The 27,124-nt window shown below is 41.1% G+C and overlaps 2 protein-coding genes across 2 annotated transcripts in view; both read right to left on the reverse strand.

The window, feature by feature from the left end:
* Nucleotides 1–545: 545 nt before the first annotated feature.
* Nucleotides 546–6,432, reverse strand: LEPROT (leptin receptor overlapping transcript). Its single transcript, XM_075097345.1, has 4 exons — nt 6,334–6,432; nt 6,084–6,159; nt 5,081–5,267; nt 546–3,873 (listed from the first exon to the last, which is right to left on the reverse strand). The coding sequence occupies exons 1-4, from the start codon at nt 6,347–6,349 to the stop codon at nt 3,757–3,759; spliced, it is 396 nt and encodes a 131-aa protein (XP_074953446.1). The 5' UTR covers nt 6,350–6,432; the 3' UTR covers nt 546–3,756.
* A 1,692-nt stretch (nt 6,433–8,124) lies between these two features.
* The window catches only part of DNAJC6 (DnaJ heat shock protein family (Hsp40) member C6), a 40,249-nt gene continuing 21,249 nt past the window's right edge, over nt 8,125–27,124 (reverse strand). The window contains exons 6-19 of the mRNA XM_075097346.1: nt 25,290–25,423; nt 23,940–24,134; nt 23,423–23,540; nt 21,728–21,807; nt 21,353–21,546; nt 21,176–21,256; nt 19,859–20,305; nt 17,594–17,746; nt 16,263–16,331; nt 15,386–15,520; nt 13,571–13,831; nt 13,057–13,202; nt 11,206–11,382; nt 8,125–10,301 (exon numbers count right to left, since the gene is read on the reverse strand). Of these exons, the coding sequence (XP_074953447.1) occupies nt 10,200–10,301; nt 11,206–11,382; nt 13,057–13,202; nt 13,571–13,831; nt 15,386–15,520; nt 16,263–16,331; nt 17,594–17,746; nt 19,859–20,305; nt 21,176–21,256; nt 21,353–21,546; nt 21,728–21,807; nt 23,423–23,540; nt 23,940–24,134; nt 25,290–25,423 (2,292 nt within the window). The 3' untranslated portion in view covers nt 8,125–10,199. The remainder of the gene's footprint in view (nt 10,302–11,205; nt 11,383–13,056; nt 13,203–13,570; nt 13,832–15,385; nt 15,521–16,262; nt 16,332–17,593; nt 17,747–19,858; nt 20,306–21,175; nt 21,257–21,352; nt 21,547–21,727; nt 21,808–23,422; nt 23,541–23,939; nt 24,135–25,289; nt 25,424–27,124) is intronic.

The following is a 27,124-nucleotide window of genomic DNA, read 5'->3' on the forward strand; positions in this document are numbered from 1 at the left end:
ATACCATCTTTTTTTGAACATCTTTAAAAAAAGCTCTCAGACGTATCATGTATATAAGTGATGATAATTTGCCTTCATATTTGAATACGACCTCTACAATAGTGCATGATGTAACAGTAATTACACCTATCACAATTAGATCATGGCTTCTGAAATTTGTTCCCGTGTTTTGATCTCGTCAGCACTGACTGACCATCCTGATGACAGAGCAGCCAAGAACCAAAGCCACTGCAGAGCCACGAACCACAAGCACTTAATATGTATCTCCAGAAAAAGATGTGAAGGAGCTCTGAGAAAGAACACCTGGAAAAATAGTCCCCAAGGGTCCCAACACTGAGATTCCACTTGAACACCCATTTCACTACAAAGCGATTAAGAAATATCAACACCAGTACAAGAGACACTTGAACTGCTTATTAACCTCCCACTGTGGCCATGGTTGTCAGCTACAATACCATTATGAAAGCACCACTGGATACATTTCCCTTCTTTCCTCTCACAGAAGAACCTTTTGTCACCTCTTGAAATTTAAGGCAGACAAATACTTAAGCATCAGAAATGTTTATTAGACAATTCAAAAAGTCAGATTTTATTAGACAATTCAAAAAGCAAAGTACAATATGTTTTTATTTTCATGTTTTAATACTTCATTCTCTCAAGAATCTGGTGATCACAGAAAATAAAAAATAGTGTTTACAAAAGTTACAAAAGCTGCACTGCATTCCAAATTACAGAAAACATGATTAGTTGACAAGGAAGCTTTATAAAATGCAGTAACAGATTTTCACCTGATTATGAAACACAGCGATACTGCCATGTGTATGCATTCATGAAAATTAGCATAGTATTGAAATTAAGGCACTTTGGATACATAGTATTCGCTTCCATATAGGAAAACAACTTCGGAGAAATCCCAGTGAATTGCTACTGGTAGATAGTGATGGTATGCCCAGTACTGGCCATCAAAGCACCAGGTTTGTGTGAATGAGTGAAGCTCTTGATAAAAAAAAAAAAGCATTGAAAATTTTTTTTACCCTGACTATTTGATATCGAAGACTCATTCAAGCAAATTTACTTTTAAAGAGGTCAAGGAAGATTTCCATGATTTAAACATCGTTAAACACAATTTTTAAAGCTGAACATTTTAAAATAAAAGTCCATGGTGAAAACCGCATGAATTTCACATTAAGGATTAGTGCATGTAGCTGCTTCAAAAGAAGGAAAAAAAAAAAGCATTGACTTTCTCCAACATTTACCTGCCATTTCATGAGGTACCCACCAACCACAGTAACATCAAAGGAAATACAGTACAAAAGAAAAATTTATCAAAGCAGCAACCTCTCTTTCAGACTGTACTTTCTAGTCCTCCTTTTCATTTTAGATTGTCATATGTTCACTGCCTGTATCCCAATCAGCCACAAGGACACATTTACCAACAGATCTAGAACAGATTCTGCAAATTGTGGATCTCTAAAGAATAATTAGTCTCAGCTGTTTTTCACACCACTCTCTTGAAAGCAAAATTTCATCAGTAACTGAGTAGTTTTGTAGACTTCTGTTGCAGCCTTTGGTACATAAATTCTATGGAGTAACAATACTGAAGAACCTAACCCTGTAAGCACATGACTACTTTAAAAGGAGTTAAATAGAATTGTTAGCAATGACTTTAGGCATTTACAGGATCAGGCACTTAAATTGTGTATTATTTTTGCTGTTTTACTTCACCAATTTGAATGAAAAAATGCCATGGTATGAGAAAAACCCAGCTTCTTAAAAAATGAAAGCAGGAATTATACATTGAAACTATGATTACTCTAAACAACCTGCCTCATAATTAGAAGAAATAATTTCCCCAGTGGTACTTTACAAATCAGTAGGCTCCAACAGATTTCATCTAAGTCAGGAAGAAAACACTGAAAAGAACTTGCTTATGCAGAGCATCTTTACAAGCATGTTCCTGCTATGTCTTTGATAAAGCATTAACATCCAGAAAAAAGACCCTGGCATTTAATGTTAATTCTTTTACAAGAATGACAGCCTGGACACACCTCAGTATAAGACACAGCTACTCAGCATTCCTCAGCACTGAGCAATTACACACATCTGAAGTTTAAATTTAAAACATGTAGTTAACCTTCCATTCCTACTTAAGTGTATTACATTACTTGGACCACAGAATGATTTCTGTACCCTTTTTCTAGGGCACTGAGCATGAACAAAAGACCCAATATCAGAACGCTCATGTAACGTTCATTATTTTTGAACTTTTGCTCTGCACAGCAATCCACAGGACACCATTCTGTAGTACAGGAGTATTGAGGGAGTTTGGAGAGCAGCATAAGTAGTTCCATACAACTTAGGGGGAAAAAAGCACTGTGTTGGTGAAGCTGCCACATCTTGTAGGGTGGATTCTATGACCTCCTTATACAATGGCCCTCATAGCTATACAGGGCAATAGCAGTCAGCTGTGAACTAACTCACACAACCATAAAAAACTCATTTGCAATCTGCTAGTCTAATGAACTTGCAATGGTAAAACATACCCTACACAGGAATTCAGCTTTTAACTTCACAGAGCAGAAACCTCTTTATGTCCATTTTTCTAGGAAAGAATAAACTAAGGTGTCTCTTCCTTTACCCCTTTGCAGATTACTGAAATGGCTTCTAGAGTTAGGGTTGTATCAGAATGCAGTTTTAGAAAACTGCATGCCTCACAATTTGCAGGATTCAGCAAGTCAGACCAGTAATAAAGTTAACTTTTATAAGTGTGATTACATGAATCTTTACTAGAGTAATGCCATTTAAAAATATAGTGTTTTAATATAACAATCTCTTTTTGCAGAAAAAAAATAGTAGCTGAATAAGTATGTTTTAAAAGCAATGAGAACTGAGGAGATAACAAGTCCTATCCAGCAGAACACTCACTTCTCTGCAATTTGGGCATTTCACACATAAGAATACAGAGTTGTATACTACATTGGGATTGTAAGTGTCCAGAGCATAGTTTCTTCTTTTGTGAACCTTCATAATAGAAGTAACATCAGCTCTAACCATTAAAGAGGCATTAAGGTATATTATTCCCAAAATATACCTACAGTTGTTGAGTTGAATAGGGACAACGCCTGAGTATCTTGGGGGAAGAAGAATTTTTTAAATTAGCATCATAAATGGAAGAAAGATTTTTTTAAACAGTGTTATTTTGTTTTGCTTTCATTAGGTAGTAAAAGAGTGGGCATAACCTATACTTGGTTTTATGTCATCAAGAAAAAATACTAAAATTAATTACTCAAATGAAAAGTACTTATTCATCCCTAATCAAAGCAGAAAGATCAATCAAGTTGAACAATACCGAGTAGGATAATCTTTATATTGCCCTATTTTGATAACATAGTTAAAACACCAACATCATGTGTATCAATGATAGTACTGTGATTAAAACAAAAGTTAGTGCATGAGAGTGAAAAAAAATAGTAAAAAAGCTTGTCTTGTAAACTTATTTGGGGATAAATTTGCAACAGTGATTGCAGCTTTTACGGAATACATTAAGACAGCTGTCACAAGGGCCTTGTCCCTTTGGCTGAAATACATTTTTTTAAAAAAGCATGTTATGATCTGATAATGTAAAATTACATGCAGATGCGCATACATACATCTCAGCGTGCACACACACATATGTTAATATTTACACATATACACACACAGAGTATACATACGGTGATACATGCTGTAAAATATTACCAGCATCAGAGCGATGTCCTACCACTGTTCCCAGCTAAAGTCATCTCCTCTACCAAACACAAGAAAAAAGCCTAAAATAGTAAGGAAAATGACTGCATTGCCAGCCAGCACCAGACCACAGGCTCCCCATTTGATCTGAAACGCAAGGAAATGAAACAATCAAAGCAGTTCTTGTAAGATAGGTTGAGACCAGTTATCTATACGCGTTAAACTAAATGAAATACTATAGAAGGGTGCTAAAAGCATAAAGAAAAAAGACAAAATAATTGAATTTAGGTGACTAATTATTCAATTAGCAACCACTCATATTGTGACAGGCTAATAATTCTATGCCTTAGAACCAAATTGTTACCTAGCTAAACAAATGACTAAAACACATCTAAGTCAGAAAAAGATGGTTAAACTAGTGCTCTCCTCTAACTGCTATGCAATGAAATAAAAAACTGCCTTTCAAATAAACGCCGGTAACAAGCATGGAAAACAGTATGTGGTCTTAAAGGTATGTAGCTTTCTTTAACGATCAGCCCGACTAAGTTTACTCAAATAAGCGACATTTACTCTTAAAAGATATAGCTATGAATTAGAGTTCCCCCACGTGGTCACTTCTGGTTCTGCCTACTGTCGGGTCCACAGCTTAAAAACAAAACTTCAGTGTCAGGGAAATTGTGCATTACAAGTAAGTTAAAGCTAAGCACAGAAGTTTTAAGCAAAACTGAAAGACTGAAGCCAAAAACCAACACAACACATAAAAACGTCATTGGGTAGTTTGGGAGACAGGACAAAAAGAGTTTGTTGCCTTGCAAAACAAATGTGACAAGATCTCACCACTGAGGAGCAGTTCAGAAAGAAAAGAAAAAAGAAGCTAGCAGAATTTCCTCAGACTTTGAGGGGACAAAGCATGAGCTTGCGAAATGCTCTGAAAACCAAAAGGGCAGCTCTGGAAGGTTGGCCTTTTATCTTTTAACTGATCATGCACTCCAGTAACCATGTTTTCAGCATCCTAAATGAAGAAAGCAGACATTCTGAAATAAAAATAGGGAAGGTGGTGCAAGAAGCAGTGCAAAAGCTGATAAGACAGAGGCAAGAGATATAAGAGGAGATAGTACCTGGTATTGGACCAAAACAAATCTGGGGAAAAAAACCCAGCTAAAAACTTTTCAGTCAAGCAAGTCCTTTGTTCAGGTCAAAAAGCAGCAGATGAAATTTCAGCAGAGTGACTATTTTCATCAGAATCCAGAAACATCACAATAATTAAAGACAGGATTTACAAGCAGTAACAGCACACTTAAAGATTATACTTGGTAACTGGATTTTACAACAAAAATTAGCAAGCAGAACTTACCGCTTCGACCCGTGCAAGGATTATAGGAAATCCAAAGGCAGAAACAACAATTCCAGTTGTGAAGAAATATGCCAATTCCCTGCAGGCGCTGCTGGCTGCATCACTGTCATCACTTACTCTTTTTGCAATGAAGTGGGGAATGGGGCAGATGAAGTAAAATATTAAGACAAACAGAGGCCAGTATACACTGGGGAGGGGGAAAAAAGGAAATACACAATCAGTTTATATGGATGCTTTCATAAAATGTATTTTCTGTTTAGAAAAAAATAAATGCAATAGCTGTAATCCTACTTTATGGTTTGAAAAGTGGATTACATGATATAACCACAAGCTTTCACCCAAAGGGGCAATCCTACCTCGTTTTCCCTGCATACTGGCACAAGCATTCACACAGCCTCCTGTAGAGCAGGATCCACTCTTTCACACAACCAAGCCTTGCTTTATTTAAATTTGCACCATGTCACTGATTCAACTCACACGACCGCCTCACAAAAACGACAGTCGCCACACAGGGAACAGGAAACACATGCAAGCACGACAGGAACCAAGCACGTTCCCAAATTAGAGGGATCCTGGAGTATAAACAGGCTGACCACACAGGCACACCCTTGCACGCTCATTCCTTCACAAGCACTCTCAGTAGCTACACCTGTACTTTAAACTGTAATAGACACTCCACTTGGAGTCTTGTGGTAGGAAGGTTGTTTAAAGAAACAGGGAAGTAAGTGAAAGAATTGTAAGAAGTTAAAAATTACTGTTTAGCAAGATGGCACTGCTTTTCCTGAAAGAGTATAGAGCTGTTTTCAGTCATTTTTTAATGGAAATGCAAGTACTGGCTAAGGAGGCGGTATTTACTCGGAACAAACTGCCGTGTGTCAAAAGCCAGAAAACAGGTGACTGCTGGAAGGCACCTAGAGCTAAACAGCTCGGTTAGAGGAGATTAACACCTCCACTAACAGACATGAAGAGGGGGAAGCTTTGGGAGCGCAGCCAGCCTGCTCACCCGTAATACTCCAGGGCGCAGCCCAGCATGAGGAACGTCAGCCCGATGGCTCCGCTGAAGGACAGCGCCACGAGAGCTGCAACGGCACAAGGCAGGCGGTCAGGCGGGAGCCGCCTCACCCGGTACCGGCCACCGGCCACCCCCTCCCGCGACACCCGCCGCCGCGCCGAGGGGAAGCGGAGGCACCACCCAGTCAGCCCTGCTCCCCTAGAGGAAGGACCCCAACCCAGAAGCCAGCAGCACCCAGTACCTTTGATACCCGCCATGTTCGGAGCTCCGAACGACGCCAAGCTGAGGTGACTGCGCGCGACTTCCGCCTACCGCCAGCTTTTACCCCGCCCCCCTCCGGCACCACGTGACAGCCCGCTTTAAAGGGCCGGCGGCACCCATGAGGAGATACCCGGGCTGTCCCGCCCTCACGCGGGAAAGGGGGCGGTGCGCTCCTTAAGGCGGGAGCGGTGGCTGGTGGGGGACGGGGCTGGGCCGCGAGCCGCCCGTCGCCGTGGTTACGGGGCGGTGTTTCGTTGCTTCCAGTCAGGACTTGGGGCGGGCGTTTAATGTATGTTCACACAAACATATGCATATATGTCTACGCAAGGTGTATATATGTGTAAACAGGTATATATATCCATGTACGATTTAAGCACACACACACAGTTTTGAAGAGCCCCCACCCATCGCTCACTGCCATTTTGCAGGCTGCTCCTTAAAACCCATTTTCACCCCAAAAAACAGGCCCAGCTGCCTACTTGTCTGATATGGTGGCTTTGCAGGACGTAGATCAACAACCGGTGACAGGGCCCTGCACTTCTGCTACTCCACATCAGAAGGACACATCAGCATTTTTAGAGCAGTATTTTTCAAGCCTTAGATTTTTGGGACCCCATTTTTGACCCAAGAACAGCTTTTTTGAGGGAGATTTTGCGCAGCCCTTTAGACACACCTCCTGAGGGAGATTTTCTTTAGATATCTCTCATCTCTGGCTCTCAGCTCTTCTCATTTCATATCTTCTCTGATACAGATTTTTTTCCTGCTTTTGTTATTAATTTTAAATAATTTAGAGTCACAAAAGCTGTCTAATTAGAACAGCAGACTTAAATAGCTAAATGAAAATTTTGTTAGGTGCTGAGTTTGCTGACTTGCTTGGCTGTGGGTCTCTGAAGTGTAGTAGCATAAGAATAGGAAGTGACAAATTGTTTCCAGAATGTCTTAATTGGGGAAAAGCACCTGTAATGCCAAACTGAATTACTGCATGGCATTAGTGACCACTTTAAGAGGCAATATTCATACTGGCCAAGGCACAGCACCTGTGTCATGTGAGCTGGTGTATGACATTAACCTTGTGGTCTAGTCACAAGTTGTGAGCAACAATCAAGCTCAGCATGTCTGGGCTTATTTTGAGGCATGCAAACAGCAAATGACATGGACACCCTTTCACTGTACCCTCCCATACTGTAAATCCTTCAGCTGTCATCAACAAGCAAAAAACCTGTGGGAGTTAATAAAGTTTACATCTTGGTACAGCTGTTGCTAATGTAAACGGCTTTGTACCTACAATAACTATATATGTACACACCTGACTTAACTTGTCTAACCAATCAAAAGGTAGAAGCACGTTAAGGTACCACCTCTGTTTCAGCTGGGTTGAAGGATTTTTCTTGTAAAAAAAATCAGCACAAAAGGCTGCATCTTTCCCCAGTGCAAATGTCTAAATGAAGCCCTTACTGATCTTATAATCTGCCTGCAGTAATGGGAACTGGTTTCTTCATGTAGCTTGTTAGCTCTAGGAAAAAGAAGTATTTGTTTCGAGACCAAGTAATTTATGATTACCTTTATGTGTAGCACATAGGTCCCACCCAATGCTGCACTGGAGCAACAGAGGTATGAGTTGTACATATAAGGCATTGTAGACAAAAGAAGTTTCCATTTAACATCCCTGGATTTGTTATTGTTTATCCAGCATTTGCAGAGAAATTACTCTGAACTGTTTGTAAAGCAAGAAGGTAGAGTTTTTTCCCCACAATCACAGAAGATACCTGAATTTTAATTTGAGGTTTTTAATGTATATACAAATGTTTTAGACCAGTCACAATTCCATTCAGTATATACTGTATTTACAAAAAGTACAATAATTTAGTCAAGCAGTAAACCTGAACATTGATAACCTCTGTCACTACAAGATATGACAAGAAAGTTTTTTTTTTTAGTGAACTATTTTGATATACATACGTCCTAATACTTTCATGCATCCATAAAAACATCAGGGATGGAAGTAATCAAAGCTTCAGTGGGGTAGGGTTTCTTTTGGTAGATAAAGTTTAATGATGAATTTGTGTTTTGTGGACATATGAGTATCCAGAGTTATGTGCCATGACAGACTTGATACAAAGCTAATGTAGTTTTCATTATTAAAAAAGTACATTATAGTAATGAGATCCTTTTTATTATATAGGTATAGGTCACAAATATCTACAAATGTGAATGAGAAACAATAAACCAACAAATCACAGGAACATGATTCACATTCCAGTTATCTCTTTAAATAAGACAAGCACATACTGGATCAAAACATTAATAAATAACATCCAGTTTGTTACTATTATCTTAAGGTCTTTTATATAAAAGGAGACCTACGTGTTGGTTTCACATTTTCAATTAATGGTAGTAAATAATGGGCCAATACAACAAAAGGATGACTTTTATACAGAAAGCAATGTACTGTGATACACTGTCTTTGCAGTAAGTTTTGCCACTTGAAAATTAAGTGCAACAAGTGGATTGTCTTTAAAAACCACCAGCTTTAAAGACTCTCATCAGATGGCAACCTGTTCCTTAAGCAGTAAATACAAATTATTTCCTGCCTGAATATACCTGCCTTTTCAAAGCTCAAATACAGATACAACATGCTGGTAAATAAGCTACTATAGTTATTCTACAAAAAGGAGAATACAAGAATTTGGGGTGAAGAGCATAACTTGATTTTTAACTAGGAAAGATGCTTCAGCTTTACTATCAGAGATATTTCCTTGTGATATTATTGCTTTTGTCCAATATAAACTTTTTAAAGATAATCAATTTGCACTGTATTTACCTCAAAAATCAGACCATGTCTACATGACAGCTTGTACACCATGGTCTGAGAAATGAAGTTGCAACAGGTTGCATTCTGCCAAGAGCCTTTGCCAAGTGCTCTGATAAAGGCATAGAGGTGACACAAGTGGGCTGGAAAAAGTCTGCCGAACCTTCAGGAGGGGAAGTGTTATGTGTAGACTGGAAAGTTTCTAAAACTTTGTAGCAGAGTTTTAGTTTGTTGGTATTTCTTTTGTTTGATGGTTTCAAGCTATTAACGAGAACTTAATGGGAAATGCAGTACATGCTCATTCCTTACTCATTTACCTCCCCCCCCCCGAACTGCTGTTTAACAAACAAACAAGGTGCTGTTTAATCTCAGTTACTTGTTGTTTGCTTTAAAAAACACTTGCTCCATAATGCTGAGGAATTTCTTCTGCACATTTCACTGCTGGACTGTGAGGTGGAGTACAGTGTTAATGTCACACTGATCTAACCCCGGATTCAGTTTGGTCTCTATTCAGGCATACTATACTATAGGAGCAATTAAGCAGCAAATGGTGACTGTTACAAGTGTGCCTAATCCACATCTGAGCACTTAAATTTGATAGAGTTTGATCCAAATCTAGGAAGAAAGTACCTCGAAGTTTGGACTTTACCACCAGTTATTGAACTCAACTGAAGTGTTGCCATATCACAAAAAAGTAGGAAATTTGCCAGCAATACTGTGCCAGAGACAGAACAATTCCACCTTTTCCCAGAATGTGTTCTCTCACCCCACTTGAATCCAAAGGAAAATACAAAAGTTACAAGAAACTGTAGCCCCATGGCTCTCATATGGCAAGCCAGGTGGCTAGAGTTCCTCTGAGCTCAGGATTCTTGATACAAGTATAAGGAAACTTTTCTCTCATTCTTCATGATAAGTATTAGGCTCTTAGTTTTCTGAAACTTCTGAACTTCCAGCCAGAGTTCAGTTGATCTGTGACATTTGTGACAAGAGACTATATAAGCACTAGCACAGGTCTGTAGTGGAGACTGAGGAAGTAACTAATACAAGGGTTTTTGTCCTTGGTTTTCAAATTCTGACCAGGCATCATTTAGCTCCATAAATATCATCTTTGCATATTGTTCATATGGCTGCCCAGTAGCCTGGAATAAAAACAGAAAGAGGGATATCACATCTAACCAAATCAGACTACAAAAAGTTGACATTTGAGCAGCTAGATTCTCAAGCTCTTATCATTCACTCCCCACAAATGGCTTTCCCTTATTCTTTGAAAGAATGAGCTACTGTTAAGGGCTGCTTACCTTGTTTACAGCTTAAGAATTTCTTGGATCTTCGGCTTTTCTCCTTCTCAAAGCTGATAAGCCCCCCCAAGTGTGATAAAGCACTGCAGCCCCAAGGACAAAAATATTTCACCTAGGCTTTGCAAGAGGCATTTTACCTGCACTGAAGGGAAGGAGCTGCCACCTGACACAGTTTCTTGATAAAAGCAGTATTACTGCAAGTCTCTAGGCAGCCCACATCTTCTCAAGCCTTGGCCACTGCCCTGAAACTTTCAGGGCCTCCATTTCCTTAAGAGTGGAGGCCACATCACCGTAGGGTTTCCCAGATGGTATCATTGCACTCTGGTTGGCAAATATAAGCAGCAAGTTCACAAGCCACAAGTTGGATAATCAGATAAAAATCAAACTTCTAAAATGGAAAAATCAGGTTAAGATCCTTGTCCTTTCATATGCCTTTGTCACACCCCCACCTCCTTTAGCAGGCAGAATAGTCTGGACTGTTGTTCACCACCAGTATGGCTTACAGTCAAAGTGAGGGTGACAAAAGCTGAAGACCTGAATGTCTGTTCCTTGGAGCAGCATGTACCAAGCACAGTCTTGGGGCTAAGAGTGGTTACAGTTCTCACTTTTCAGAAACTGGCAAAAATCTTAACTACTACTTTCTACAAAGATGTTTGCACCAATAAATTAAATAATCACATTCAACACTTCATAATTAAGAGAACAGTGACAATTTCTGAACAGCGTGAAACTAGGAAAACCTTACCTTGTCAGGATGAACGACAAGCACTGCCCGCCGGTAGACCTTCTTCACTTGCTCTGGTGTTACAAGATCTGCCATACTAACAGGTTTCCACTTGGTCTCCCCTGCCCATAAGACTGTATGCATTGTAGACAGCAGGGCCCTTATATTTCTCTCCTTCCCTTCAATCCATTCCAGGACCTAGAGGGAAGAATAAGAGTCTCAATTTATGCCTTACATTAGATATTCTGATAGGAAAAAGTTTCTTCATTTGAATAGCAATGACTCCAAAGAACATCTTATGTTTCTTTTCAAGCTTTAGAAAAGCTTTGGACAATATTTTCGGTCTCTACTTTGTCAATTTTTATATCACTGCATGAAAGTTAAGACACACCTTGAGCAACATCCCTGCTAAAAATACTGAGTTGGTAACGCTTATGAGCAATCATTAAATGGAACTGTCAAAAGATAAATGAACTGTGTGGCTCTTTAGCAAGCTTAATTACCTACCTAAAGTAAGCTCAACTAACCTCTGCTGTGAATGTGTATCTTTTGTGCATGTTTAGAGTCAAGTCTTCTAAAGACTCATATTGAAGGTTGGCTTCAATACAAATCCTTTTAAGCTCTAAAGTCAGAAGCCTCAATTTTCTCCATGTGTCTATTTGCTACCTGCAATCCAGCAGTCAAATAAAGCAATAGGTAGTCCACTTTCCTAAATGATGTAATCCCCCTTACTGGTTGCCATCTTGGCCTACAGCTGGGGAACGGGAGGAAGAAAGGGAAGTAAATGTGAAAACCGAAGTCTGAATAGATTTAACAGTTCCAGGCTGAACTGAAGTGATTCAATGAAATAAAATGCATCAGGGCAGAGGGAATTGTATTGGGAAGGGAGAATCACCTAGGTGCTTTGGTTTGCTGGGGGGTACTTGTTGCACACATTAAGTAGTACCTCATGAATCACTGAAGTTGTATAGCTTATGTGTTGGGAAAAGTATTGCCCACTTGGTGTTACAGCTGTCCATCTTGGTTGGTGACTGATGTCCATGTCCAGCATGGTTGCTGGCACATGCTTTCCAAAGGTTAAAACCTTTCCCAAGGTTAAAAAAAGAAAATAATTCACTCATTCTATTTTCTAGAAGTTTGCTTGGGCTTTTCCTCACAGTTCTGTATCCTTCTTTAATTATAATTCATTGTTTCATATTTCAAATATAGAGTGGGACAGACTAAATTTCCTTCCCTTCATAACAGATCTGTAGTTTGGTAATTTATTGAGGAGATATGAGGGAATTCTAAAGGCAAGATTAATGAGACAGAGGATTAGTTCAATTAGCTGTGCCTGCTAAGCAGAGCTGGAGTGATGTGGAAGACCAGCAGCCCTGACAGTAACACTGAACAAGCCACTGTTTGCCACAGTCTGGTTTAGGCAGAAATGTAACCTTGGGAGTTTTAAATCTATTCCAAAGGATGTTCACATCTCCAGGGAGGGCATGTGGATTTGTTATCTAACAGCAGGTAGTTTTCACTTTCTGCCCCAAGACAATCTCATCATAAGTAGAACATCCCTTATTTTACCAAAACCTGGGTTTGGCAGAAGGACACCTACTTTATGGAAAGCACACATGAGAGAGAGCACCTGGTCCTTGGGATCCAGCAATGCTGTGGAGGCTGCACACTAAAGTAAGTGCTAAGACAGGAGGACAGCTTCTGGGACTAAACAATCTAAAAGATTTGCTCAGCTGCCTCTCAAATGCAGGAAGGCTGGTGGCTTACTGCCCCCTCCACCTTCCCTTGAAAGTGATTCAAGCAGCCTCCAGCACGATGACAACGAAAGACACACTGAATGATTGTAAGAGCATAAACAAGAATATTGCTTACTTTTAGTTTTTCAGGGTCCATCTCCTTAGCCATTTCTTCTTTTCTCATCTCAGCTATTGTTTTGGGGCCCTTCTTGTCCTTGTGAGCATTAAAACCTTGACCAGATAATAGATCTTCAAAATCTGCAGACACTTTTGGTTTTGAATCTTGAAAAACAAAAAGATTTGAAGTTATTATCAAAATACAGGTTTATTTAACACTGCTTTTCTACCCAAGCCACCCCCCACACTTATCACTATCAGTCTCCCAGTGCTAATGAGCATGCGGGTTCTTACAGACGAGGTAAAGTCTAATGTTACTTTTGAATTATTACTGAAGCCCATTTAGAATAAAGGATTTCCTAAATATTAGCAAGCTTTGGAGTCTGGGACAGGACAACTAGGGTTGAACTGTATGTATCATTAAATGATGAGCATGACTTACTGGCTTACACCCTAGCCTGTTAAGGTGTTTGAGCATTAAAGCAATATTAGAAGGAGCCAACATTTCGGATGCTGAACTCTGAAAAGCTTACCGACATTGGCTGGTCCTTTTCCACGTTCGTTTTGGGCTCCTGGCATTGCTGAGAAACTCACGTTGTAATTGGGTTTGTTCTGGGGAGAAGCATGAGGCATGCTTGGCTGAGCTTTGGGTTGTGCCTGCTGCCAGCCATAGCCAGCTCCTTGCTGCCAACCACCGCCGCCCATGGGCTGGGGAGATGGTTTCTGTGGTGAAGGGGGGAATCCTCCACCCATGCCTGTTGGTGTGGTTGGTTTACTAGCAAATGAAGGGCCACCTGCAGAGTAGGGGGAAGGAGTGATAGTGGGCATTAGCAAACAGGATACCGACTTGCCTTCTGAAAAGGGAACATAAATAAAATCCCCGAGGCAGCTGGCTTCTATTTTCAGCTCTGCCACAAACGTAGTTTATTTTTGCAACATCAGGCAAAACCCTTCAACTTTCCTGTCACTAAGCTGCTTAAAAAACAGCACCTGCCTTTGAAGATTGCGCAGGAATTAGCAGCTTATTGGGGAAATGCAGGGAAAGCTACATGCAGCTAGCTGGAAACCACAGCTACTGTGCATTACAGTGGTAACATCAAGTTGACATGTGTTCAAATACTATCTCCTTATGCTGTGCTGATGTAATACTATCTCAGAGTTGTGTGTTTCAGCACCTTATTACTTGAGAGGATACTCCTCTGGCTTACTTTGTGGTAGAAGGTACACAGGGTTAATGCGTTATTTGAGACTAACATCCATGCTCAACTTTGAGCTCTGAAACATGTCATGGAAACGGGATCAAGTGCTTTTGACTTAGCAATGAACAACAAAAATATGGTTAAATATTCTGTGGATGCCAAGTCATTTGTTTTTAAACTCCATAACTTTGCTACAGAATACATGCTTTAAAAGCACCTCAATGGCTCTGACATGGGTTTTGGCATACTTTTTATTTTGCTCCTGCAGAGCAGCTAGCGATCCAGCAGAGGGAACTGGGAAACCTAATTCCAGAACCATGCTGGTACTGACGCAAAGGAGAAAACAAATATCAGATAAAACCACAATTGCTTGCAAAGAGCTGAGGGCAGTGACAAAGGGAAGAAAATCTATTTGCCAGAGTCGGAGAAGCCAGACATGCTGGGTTTTAAGGAAAACTTAAATAATTTGTCAGAACGGCCTTTTTAACACTGGGATGGAGGCCTTGCTGATCGTTTTCTGAGATAAAACAAGGAGAAAATACTTGTCTAAGCAGTCAAGCAAAAAGACCTTTGTAACCAGGTGCAAGTGAAAATGGATTCAGAATCCACTTTTAGATAGTACTGCAAATTATTAGGCAGATTAGTGAGGTTCCACTGGTTTCTTCACAAAGGACAAAAATGAGTCAAGTCTAGAAGGAAGCAATTCTTCAAGGACCCCAGTAGCTTTGAAGAGCCAAAGTCTCCTCCCAGACACTGCTGCAAGGTCTGTAGCAACAGTTGTCCAGTCAGTGTTAGACACAGAGCATCCTTAGCTAGAGACTGTTTAGACTTACAAGATAGAGGTTATACTTTGCAATCCATTGGGACCTTGGTAGGCTATACAGGTTACTAGCAGTTTTTTTTTCTGGAGGATCAGTAAAAGCACAGATTTGTGAGAACTTAGAGAATCAGGCAGGAGGAAAAATTTTAAAGTGGCAATAGCATGCAGGCAAGCTTAGCGGACCGATAGAGTTCTCTGTCACATACCAGGCTATTCATCCTATTTCTTTAAAACAGAGCAAACTGGTATTTGTTTGGTTTGTTGTTGGGTTGGGTTTATTGTTTGTTTATTTTTCTTTTTTTTTTTTTTTTTAAATAAAAGGTGCAAACCTGCTAAACTTGCTCCAAGAGTCCCGAGATCAGCAAATGGATCCAGTGTTTGGGGTTTAGGCTGATGAGTGGGAGTACTATGGAGGGATCCTGTAGGACTGGTGGCAGCTGACTTACTTCCCACACCTAGGCCACCTTAGAGGGAGACAAAAAAAAAAAAAAAAAAAAGAACACCCTCAGTTTTTATCCCTCTTTTACGTGAGTGCAGCTTTTCCTCAGTGCTCAGTCACATGTTAGAAGACTGCTGTTAAAATTAAGTGTACTATTGTCAGGTTCCTAAGCAGTCTCAACTCAGTGTTGGCCCAGACTAGTTGCACACCCACTCACAATTAGGCTCAGCAACAAGAATGTTCCCTAGACTGTCTGCAGTGACAGAGTAATTATGACAAATGGATATATTTTAAGAACTAAAAGCTGTCAGGAAGCAACTTTTGATAAGATGTATATAACATCCCAAGGTTAGAAAATCATGCTATTATTTAGTGAAATCCCAGGAATGCATAGGACTTCTCAGGTCATTCTCTTGGCTCTACACTGGAATGAAACACAACTATGCACATCCTCACTGAGCACCTGTCCTGTTTTAGGCCATTGTTTCTTGAGGAAGAAAACCTAGATTTTTTAAGAGAAAGAGTTTGGTAGCCTCTAGCCAGATACTCACTTGGATGACTGGGAGACCAGGACAACAGGCAGCATACCTGCTGCCGCTGAGATGAGGCTATCATGATTGATGTTTTGTTGTATTAGTCAAAGTACTAAGCAGCAAAGAGGGAACCTGTTCTGTGCAGTCAGTGGTAGCATCTTCCATCTGCCTCTCCTCTCTCAGGGCTCCTTAAGGGGTTTTTTCTTAAGTGTCCTAGATTTTTATGATACATACCTGGTTTGTTGGGCCAGTCCCAACCACTGGAAACATCTGGTTGTATGGAAACTGTTGGTGTGCTAGAAGCTAAGCAGAAGGATTACATATAAATATCTCAAACTAGTAGAGCAAAACCAACATAATCCAGTGTCTAAGGAAGGGCTGGGGGCAAGCAGGAAGAGAGACATTTGCTAATTTGAACTGAACTTCTCCCCCATGATGGGCATCACAAATTTAACATTTATTTCTGATCTCATACTATACAGAGGTGAGTAGGGAAGGATGCAGATTTATAGCGTTCATTTTATGGTGGCTTTATGTACTTATTTATAAAAGCCTTACCACCATAATAACACATGGAGTTTAATGTTTCTGAATACATCTCAACCCAAGGAAATATTCTACATGCAAAAGGCAAGGATGGAGAAAACAAATACAGTGAAACAGCCCACACAGATGTAAACCAGAAAGAACAAGTCCTTCCTTTAACCCTGTACATATACACAGATCACCCTGCCAGCAGTTCATTATCCACAGATACTAGCACTGTAATTTAATACCTCATCATTCTTCTCAGTGCAGCCAGCTCCAAGTGTGACCCAACCGCCTTATTCACAGAGTTAATATCCAATACCCAAGTTTGGCAAAGCAAGGATGCAAGCAGTGCCAGCAGCACACTAGTTCCCTTCTTTGTCATTTTGGCTTTCCAGTGAGACTGTTGCCCCCAAGGGACACGTGTTAGATGATCAGACACAAACAAATTAATATCTGAATGTGTTTCAGAGGAGCTTACAACATTAAGCTTTAGCATGGCGGAGAAGGGGACAACTAAGGGACATTTCAAACACACAGAAGAAAAAGAGTTCAATAAAGACAAAAATTCCTTCTCTTCAAATAAGAGTCAAATTCAACTGTGAATTTGTCCAAAATTACTATCAGATCTAAAGAAAGCAGATGCCTGTAACTAAAATCACCAAAGGACGTGTGTTTTCTCTAGCAGGCTTAATATGCCATGCTCTATTTAGCTCAGTTAATGGTAGTTTGGTTCAAACGAGACCTCATAACCACATTAATATGCAGGCAAACATTCTTCATGGTCTTTTTTCATGTATACAAATAGCTTATTAATTAAGTATAAGACTTGAGCAAAACAAGTCTCATCCTACCACACTTCAAATTATGAATATGCTTTAAGTCTAGAGACAAAGAGTTCTTTCCTGTTTTGTGGGGTTTCTGTGGTTTAGAGTAATTTTATGGTAAGCATCAGTTTGTACTTAGTAGCTCCCTCACTATTTAAAAGCAGCATTTCATGTTTACTTAAATACACTAGAAAAGCCTCACTTTCTTACCCATGTGAAAGGGATCACTGTGCACAGTTGGTGAAGGACTTCTTGTTGCTTGAAGGAAAGGATCACCAGGGACAGTTGATGATCCAAGAAAGGAACCCAGGAGGTCTGGACCAGTTTGCTTCGGGCTACTTCCAAATGGATCAAAGGCAGTTGCTGTAAAAACATATTTGAGAAAACTAAATCATTAACTTGTACAATGAACATGCTTCAGGGAAAAGACAGCCATGTGTCGGCAAGAAAACCTAATACCTGCAGATACCAAATAGGAGACAGCATGCGACTGCAAGAGAGCAACTGGAAAATATCAGTACCCTAGCCAAATGCTAGGCTCATAGAAAGCCACACGTCTTGGTCACAGCAACACATTTGTTGATCCCATCTGTCTTTTCCAATGAAAGGAGCAGTCAAAGCGAGTATTTAGATACTTCGACACTTCAGATGAGGTTTCAACTTGCACATACCGCCAATACATAAATGGACAGTGAGGGACAGCCTGGAGCTTGGAGTTAGCACCCTGGCACAATTCCTGCTTCCTCTCAAGAGCTGAACGCAGTCTAAGATGATTTTAGGCTGTCAAAAGTTATACATGTCGAGGGTAAGAGGACCATCTTTTAGAAATCACTTTAGAAAATAACTAGTATCTTTCCTACATAGAATGAACTGGACTTTGTAACAAGTGATGCTCAAACTCCATTTTTGATCAATTTGTTTAGCTTACTGCCTTTCATGTAGAAAAACCCAGCAAATCCAACTAACAAATACACTCCTATGAATTCACTCAAACTCTTACTTGCTGACAATTTTAAGGTATTTTGAACAGATATGCAATACACATTACTATAAGAAAGATACAATTCTGAGACTCTATGCATTGTAATAATGATTATCATCATTAACAAGTATCCTAAGCAATGAGTAATGTAAATAAATTACTAGTTTTCACTATCTCCCAAGTTTTTATTCTTGCTTTCCTGGCCTGGGACAATTGAGCTGTGTCATACCTTTCCTATCCCTTTTAAGCACCAGTCTGGCCCCTGCAAAGCAGCACAATACAACTTCTGTTGTTATGCTGCTCAGCAACAATATCTAAAAGTCTTCTCCTGATACTGTTGCTCCTCTGCCTTGTGAGGTACATGTCTCTACAACCTGCCCACCCCCAGGTGAAAGCTCTTAGACTGAGCATACAACAGTCAGCAAGATGAGCCTTCTCCATATACAAGTGCCCTAATTTCTTCCACTGAAAATTGTATTCTTCTCCCCTCTCCTGCTTCCAATCTTCAGTCTCCTCCTTCCTTCTTGTACCAAGACTTGTGAAGGGAGATTTTAACTGCTCCTGTCCCTTTCACTTCAGAAAACACCATAGGCAAATCGGGTGTTTGAGTGTACTAGCAGACATACCTCCCCCAGCCCGCAGGGTTTTTTATTCTAGCCGAGAAAGGAGAACTCAAGAACAATCTTCATAAATTGGCTGCATGGCCAATTTTTGGTAGGTGCTACTGGTGTCAGCCCCAGCATCACACAAGGCTGCACCTCCTTACCAAAATGAAAAACAAAACAAAACATTTCTGTACAAGAAAGTTGGCAGGTGTTGCAAATGCATTAGGTTATTAGTTGCTGAGGAAAAAAGTTACATAAGCATGCTGTGCTCTTTGAATCAGGTACAGATCCCTCTTTCTAATATCTGTACAACCACTCCTCCTGCCAGCCTGATCTCAGCCTGGCTTTGAAGAAGAAAAATGATCATCACATATTGCGTATCTTAATCTGCAGAAAGGCCAGAAACAGCAGAACTGTGGAGCCATATTTCATAGTCCAGGACCAGCGTCATAGCTCCAAACCTCCTAAGTTAAAAAAGAAGTTCAATTCAAACTACTATGGGTCTACCCAAAAGCCTGAGAGGCTTTTTTCTGATTTTTAAAGTGATACTTATTCTCCTCATATACGTTATTGGACACATAGGAAGTGCAAAACTGACTGTCTCCAGTGGCTGTCAGTGTAAGGAGCCAACCAAACACTTGGTTGAACTCCAGTAGAGACTTTAGGGAACAAACTAGATAATCTGGTTTGTTTTCTTGATGGTGAAGATGCACTAACTCCTGCCTGCAAGTAGAATTGCTGGCTGACCTCTTGGGATCCCTTGCAGCTTTTAATTTTCATCGAACAAGTGTAGCCAAGAGGAATCCAACAGCCTAGAGCAGATCACCCAGCTCGGATTCTGAAAACACGTGCTCCATCAAGTCACGCACTAGACATAGCCACTATTACCTTCTCCAACTCTTGGGGACGGGGATGGGGATGCTGAAGCTGCAGAACGCCGAGGGGTTGACTGCACAGACCCAGGTCCCCCTACATGGAAGGCCTCCTCAGCAGCTGGCTGCCCACTTTGATTCTGGGAACTTGGCCCACCAACCCCAAACAAATCATTCAGCAAGTCTGAGTTAGAGGGGGCAGCAGTGGGCTGCGAGGGAAAACTCTTGCTCATAGGGCTACCATCCAGGCCCAGCAGGTCCACATCTTCAGGCAGAGGTGGTACTGGAGGCTCTTGCTGCTTTTTGCTGTGTTTTGGTGTCCCGTGAGGCTTGTCACCGCTAGCATTACTGTGCTGACTGGAAAGGGACAAGAGTTCGTCATCTGACTGTTCGCTTTCCTCATGCACCAACGCTGCTCGATCCTCTGAGGTGGGGTGAGAGCTACTTTTGTCAGATTTCTGATCTAAACAATGATTAAAAATAAAATTAGGTAGCTGTTAGTTTTGTCATCACAAAGATCCCATAAAAATCATCTTACATGCAGAATAAAAGGCTACTGGGAAAACCACATCAGCATTTTGTTGGATTTTTAAGTGAGAGTCCTTTGCAAAGATTAACTTAAAGTCTATTCTGGTCTGTATTGTAAGGAGCCAGCTTTATCGATCAGGAAACACAGACAGAGGTTAATTGACTCTCCTCAAACCTGAAGCACCAGCAAGCATAAGGCCTGCAGATGTAAACTGAACAAGTCTCTGGGTCAGGACCAAGCATGCAGGATGATCTCCAGCCATGCCTCAAAATCCAGGCAAAACAAGGCTCACAGAAAAGAAGCAGGGACATAAACAACCCTCCTAGCTGTGTCCACAAGAATCTCTTATGCTGGGCTCCCACCTAGCATGGTGCTGATACCAGAAGAGGAATGCTGCATCCAGCAGCAGCTCAATATTTTCAAGGTGTTCAGCACTATTAAATGGCCTCTGAGACAAACACTCTCAGTCCTATGTTCTCATAGCACTGTATATAAAGTGCAACATTAGGAAAAAGCAGCTTAAATTTGGTTTTAGCTTCGAGGAGGCCTAGGGCAAAGCTTTACACTGGAACAATATTAGTAACTCATATAGAGCACAAGTGGGCAATATTTGAAGAGGACATTGTAGGAAATTAATTCTCACTCAGTTGCAACATAAGGGTGTGACCAGCAATACACTGTGATCTAATGGGAAAGACATGTTACAATCAGAACCTTCAGCCTGACTCCATGCTCTGGGGATGGGGGAGGAAGCTGTTTATCTTGTTTGAAGCAGATTTTATTTTGAAGACCAAGTCTGCATACCTTGCCAGCTGAGAGATGAGAAGAATGCACTCTGTCCAACATTTCTTATGTTATCCTGGGGTGAATCAGTGGGACCTCTGCCTGCAGCAGAAAGCACCAAATAAATTATCAAGCAAAGAGAAGTTGACCATGCAGGTAAGCATGTAAATTAAGTGAGCAAACCTGTGCAGCTCTTACCTGCCAAAGCAAGAGTGTCCTGATGCTCCTGATGAGAGGAGAAGAGAATGGTTGGATTGATGTCTTTTGTTGTGAAGTTCTCCCATGGGGGAGTTAATTCGGTTTGCCTATCAGTAGATTGTATTTCTATCTCCAGTATAACATGAAAGAGCTGAGGATACTTGTCTGGAGAGTCACAGGCATCAAGTTCAGGCCTAAACAGGGACAAGAGTTGTTCAATTAAAAAAGGAAAGGATATTTCTGCAAAGCTAAATAAAGTCTTTCAATATATGCATGCACACAGACTTTTCAGACTTCATCTGTGAATATTCTCCTTCAGCCTTCATAAGGCTTTTACGCTTCAGGTTTGATTAATGTTCAGCTTAAAATACTCACTTGGTGAATTTTAGTGTGGTTGTTCCCAGGGCTATGAATCCAGTATGAAATTGAATTTGGAATATTTGTGTGTTGGTCATCTGAAAAAAAACACAGAGCATCAGATTGAACAAGTGCTTAAATTCATTAAAGTATTTGTTTATAGCACATACAGACAGTTAAGTCTACCTTACTACCAGTTACTATATAGACTAATTATAACTGCTATATAAGCTAACTCATTCTGCTTGTTCTACAGAAAGCAGAGCTTTTCCTTCTCAAACCCAAATATTTCCATCTGCCTTAAATTCTGCTGCTGCTGCCTCCACACAGCAGAGCACCTTCACAGTGTTTAGGAATATGTCTTCATCCCCTGCTTGTCTTCATTTCTGGAATCTTCTTGACATTTTAGTTCTTAAGTGAAACCAATGTCTGTTTCCACCGAATACACTGGAGCAACAGGTTTGTACCACAGGAAAATGTAAGACCATTTAACTTGCAGTAGAGGCTTCAGTGAAGCATCAGCTGTACAGCAAACCACCAATTACAAATCAAGAAGAAAAAAAACCCCAAAACATTCATTGGTCACTCTGCAACTTTAATACTAAGGTTTCGAACATATCATCAGGAAAATTATCAAGATCACAGATTAAAGTATCAGTGGATAAAACGACCATTCAAGAATGCAGCCACCACACCCAGTTAGTTGTGGGAGTCTGGGAGCTGTTCTGCCTGACCAGCCATGCAGCATCCATCTGCAGGGAGCAAATGAGGTGGTATTCAAAGCACGTGGGACAAAACTTGGTTCTTCCCTCATTTTTTGTGCTTTAAATGACTACAGTTTAAACATGTTATTTCACCAAGCGAGCCAATCAACCCTCATCACTACAAAAGGTTAATGGAGCAACTTAGTGTATGACAACTACTGATTCAGCTTTTGCAGATCCAAGTTTTCAATCTGAACAGATTGCATTTCTAAATTCCTATTCTGCAATTACAAGAGCCAGGGAACAGCATTTTAAAGTCTGTCTCAAAGCCTAGAGCAACATGGACCAATACATATTTTCACTTCCAGTGCTGCTCCTACATTACAGGAAGGAGATACCAGTGTGTGCTCAAACCAGCATCCCTCTATTCTCTCCCGTTTCCACTGTCTCCCAGTACCTTGATCTGCTAGGCTTTTTGGCTATGAAGAGGGTGGCTGTCTGGCCAGCCTGCAGCATAGACAGACTTTCCTATCCCCCTGACTGACCAATCCACACAGGTTGCCTTTCGTCCTAATGACCAAGAAAGGTGAAGGCTGCCCTACACCAAGCAAAACAGACACCATGCAGGAGTGAAGGCTCAGTAAGTCATACTAATTTGAGCAGAAGAATATCTTCTTCCATATTCTTAGAGTGCGTAGGTAGAGGCTTTGGTTGTGATTTGCCCTGAGCCTGTTACTGATGGATGATTTCTGTCTTCTACATCAGCTGGAAGGATCCTACACCCTATCAGTAGGCAGCATCTCCATAAAGAGATGCCAGAGGCATCATCAACTTCTCCATATGCAGTTCTTTGTTTTCACTTGGCACTGCTCAAATTTTTGTTATGTCTACTGTCAAGTAAGGAAACTTTCATCACAAGTGCTATGTGCATTCTTAGACCCCATATTTAGCCGCCTCTTAGTTAGCTACATTGCCTCTATCATGCAAGAGAAGTTAAACAAAGTCCTACTTTTGCTTGAAGGCGGCCCCCGATGGTTGATCTCATATGGTAGACAGAAACAACAACGTCTCCATGGACAGTGGCTCCCAGTGGAATTAGGACTTTCCCTTCCTGCACACGGTATTCTCTTTGAGGGGAAGAGAAGGAAATCCACAGTTAAGCTCCCTTCCACAATGCCTTTACCACCCCTCAACAATGTCAACATAAAAACTATCATCTTGTTCAGGCCAAGCAAACAGAAGGTGTATTCAGTGCTCTGCTTAATGTTAGGCTTAGTTGAAACAGAAAACATTTCACAGGAAAAACCAGTGCAGCACTGAACTACCTCTATGAAGGTATCCTACTGCATGACAACTTCAGATTCACTCTGGCAGTTTATTTCAACACTAGGCACCAACTTTCAATTAATATATGCATTTCTTCATTTACCAGGCAGCCTGGCAATGACTGCAGCACAGATATTAGACACATTACAGCCTCCTTGTGTTAAGCTCCTAAGGACAGTAGGAGATTCATAGCAACTCACTTCATTCTTTCATACTCCTGCGAAGTGGTAAGGATTCTGGTTTCTCCACTGAGAATGTCACAGAAGGGCCGGCACCCATTTCGTTGCTTGTTGAAACAGGGGACTGGACTGAGGGTGACTGACTTGATAGTAAGTGGTTTGCAGTGAGGAATGACAGGCTTGTCTGCTATTAGATCACAGATGTATCCTATATATCTGCAGACAGAAAAAGCCGTTACTGAAATCTCCATCCCAGGTGACCAATTTTCATTCATTCATTTCAAGTCTACCCTGAAATCCAGTGAAAGTGTGATTCTTTCACAGTTCCAGGACTGGAGTTTCTATGTACTCCAGCATCCTTGCACCTGGCACAAAAATCTACATTTCTGTTTGTTTAGTTACAAGAACTGGAGCTCAAGAGGAAGGAAGCTGGCCTTTAGCTCTGAGCTGAAGATCATTTATCCTCACTTTTTAGGAGGGAAGGTGCTGAGCAACGGTTTTTCTGGTTTACCGGTAGAAGTTTGCCTTCTATTTTACATGCACACAGCAGATGAATTATTTTGTTAGTCATGTGCTGAAAGGTCATTATTGTTATACATAACACTATATCTTTGGTTTGCTCTGACACGCAGTTTTTCCTCTGCTTAATGGAAATTGTAAAAGATTATAATTTTGCAGTGTAAACTCCTGTAAGGATGAAGCTGACATAGGGAGGAGGATTCACCCGGGCCCTGTTAACTACAGGTTTGTCGACTTTCCTGAACTAGTGTACAAAGCTGTTGTAATATTTGATTTTGTTACTCCATTACTGTTATATCAGCGTGGGTAAAATGGAAGTGGCCATGAACATCAGTTAAGACCTGTCAAAGCTAAGTACTCTCTCTCATGCATGAGTACTGCTCATGCTGCAGTGGGAATTCTGGAGTTTTCAGTACTGCTCATGCACCTTCAGGCTGGCCTGGGTAGAGAGACTGGGGCATGCAGCACATACACACTTCAGGTCACATACATTATTTTATAAAATAATAGAATGATTCAGGTTGGAAGAGACCTCTGAAGATCACCTGGTCCAGCTGTCTGCTCAGAGCAGGACTGCTTCAAAGCTGTATCTCAGAATTGGATTATGCTGCTGGGGGCGATACACAGCAAAGGACCTCCAAGGACAGAGATTCCACAGCCGCTCTGGACAACCTGTTCCAGCACCTGATCACCACTTTAATACTTATTTCTGGGGAACAAAGTGAAATCTGAATGCCTATCTCAGCCTAGGGCTTGGGAAGACATTGCCAAAACACACACATCAGGTACTTGGGCAGGTTTTAGTGCGAGGAATATAGCCTGCTTGTGTAGCGTTTAGCCAGTATACTCTACCTCCTGTGAGACGGCCACAGTACAATTCCAGGTCTCTTTGTGTTCAGCAACTGCATAGCAGGGCCGGGATTAGAGAAGAGGTGACAGAAACAGAACATCGCACTGACCAGAACGGCTGAGGCTGCACGGCCATCCTGTTAAGGAAAGGGGCAGGACAAGAAAAATGCATAAGTATCAGAGACAGCCTTTAAATTTCAGCAGAACACTCTCCATTCTTTCTTAAGTCACATGAAATAATTTTCTCCAGAAAGACTAGGATTAAGACTGCATGATGATGAGGAATTTCCAGTGCTGTGTGATTCGTTTAATACTTGGGACTTCAGTGACAAGCACTGGCCTGGATTAAAGCTAAGATAATGCCCAGTAAGCAGTCTGAGGACTGAGCAGACTTGTTTTGAAAGCCCAGAAGTACATTTTGTCTAGAAATGTTGGTGTTTCATGGCTGCTCCCAAGCTGTAATATTATCATTATTTCAAACATAGGCCTGGAACTGTCCACAGGGGTCAGAGTACACCCGTCCCACAGCTACAGGCAGTCGTCTAATAGAAACTTAACCTAGAAGAGTTCACAAACAAAGGAAGAAAAAAAAAAAATCATACCCAAGACTCCCTCACCCAAACAGCTCCAGAGCCCTCAACCTACAGATTGCTCCTGAACAAGTCTACATTTTATTTAGGGTGATAATGAAGGGAATTGTGTTTGCCAAGTCAGACTGATGAAAAAAACAAAAATCCAGAAAGAGCAGGAGAGAATCAAAGTACCCCCAGTGCCGTGGGTCCCTGCTATAGCCAGGACCATGAGGTGATGAGCCAAACAGACCATAGCCCAGCTCTGGAGACAAACAAAAAGAAAAATCCCTTCCACCAGTTTCCATCAAAATCCAAGTCTGATGCCTGCTTTGTTTTGTATGCACGTTCACGGTGCAGCAACAGGTACAAGAGCCTGCTCAGTAAGTGACAGAAGACCCCAGAAGTCAAGGCTCATCTACAAGGAAGGACCAGGAGCCTGCTGCCCTGTCAGGCAGACAGTCACCCTCAAAGTCTGAAACAAGTGGAAAAGTTATACAGGCTCCTTGCAGTTACTTATTTCAGAGATGTTTTAGGCACTCCAGCTATACTGTAGGATTTGCCATACCAGAACTGACCCAAACCCCAATAACCTGGTAAGCTTGAGCACGTGCTTAAGGTTAATAGGCTATTTGCTTTTTTAAGGTTTAGCCTCTGCCAGTTGCTCTGAAAAGATCTCTCAGGTTCATATAAACTAAGTGGGCTTCTGCAGACTCCTTAGAAAGTGTTAAAAAGGGCTCCCTGGCCTTTACAGCATTATTCAGATGTTCATTACTCAAAGGACTGTAAAGTAATTTTATTCTTAAGATAGATTTCCAGAACTAGAGGCATTAAGTACATCTTCATGTGTGTTTGAATAGAATTTATATCCCATAGCCACTGGCTGTGCTACGCAAGGCAGAAACGCCAGATGCACATGTAAGGTCTATGCAGTTTGGGACCAGTCATTTGCCCCATTCCTTCCAGTTCGTGCTGATCAGGGCTGACAGCCTCCCAGATTTAGGCTCCAGGAGAGTTCTGGTTTGGTCCTTTTGTCAACATTGAAAGTTGTATGGGGTAAATTACAAGTCAGTCATACAGAATCACACCACTCATGCATCCTATCTACCGGTTGCCCAGTACTGAATAGCCGTTACAGGTGATTTAGCAACCATTTCAGCTGTGGTGCACAAAGAGGAGCAGAAGGCAACTGGAATTCCTCAGCCAGGCCTGGCAAGTAGTGACCACAAGGGACTACAGTCTCAGTTTCACAGCTTGACAGAATTCTCA

This window comes from Phalacrocorax aristotelis, chromosome 6, assembly GCF_949628215.1.
Source record: "Phalacrocorax aristotelis chromosome 6, bGulAri2.1, whole genome shotgun sequence".
NCBI lineage: Eukaryota > Metazoa > Chordata > Aves > Suliformes > Phalacrocoracidae > Phalacrocorax > Phalacrocorax aristotelis.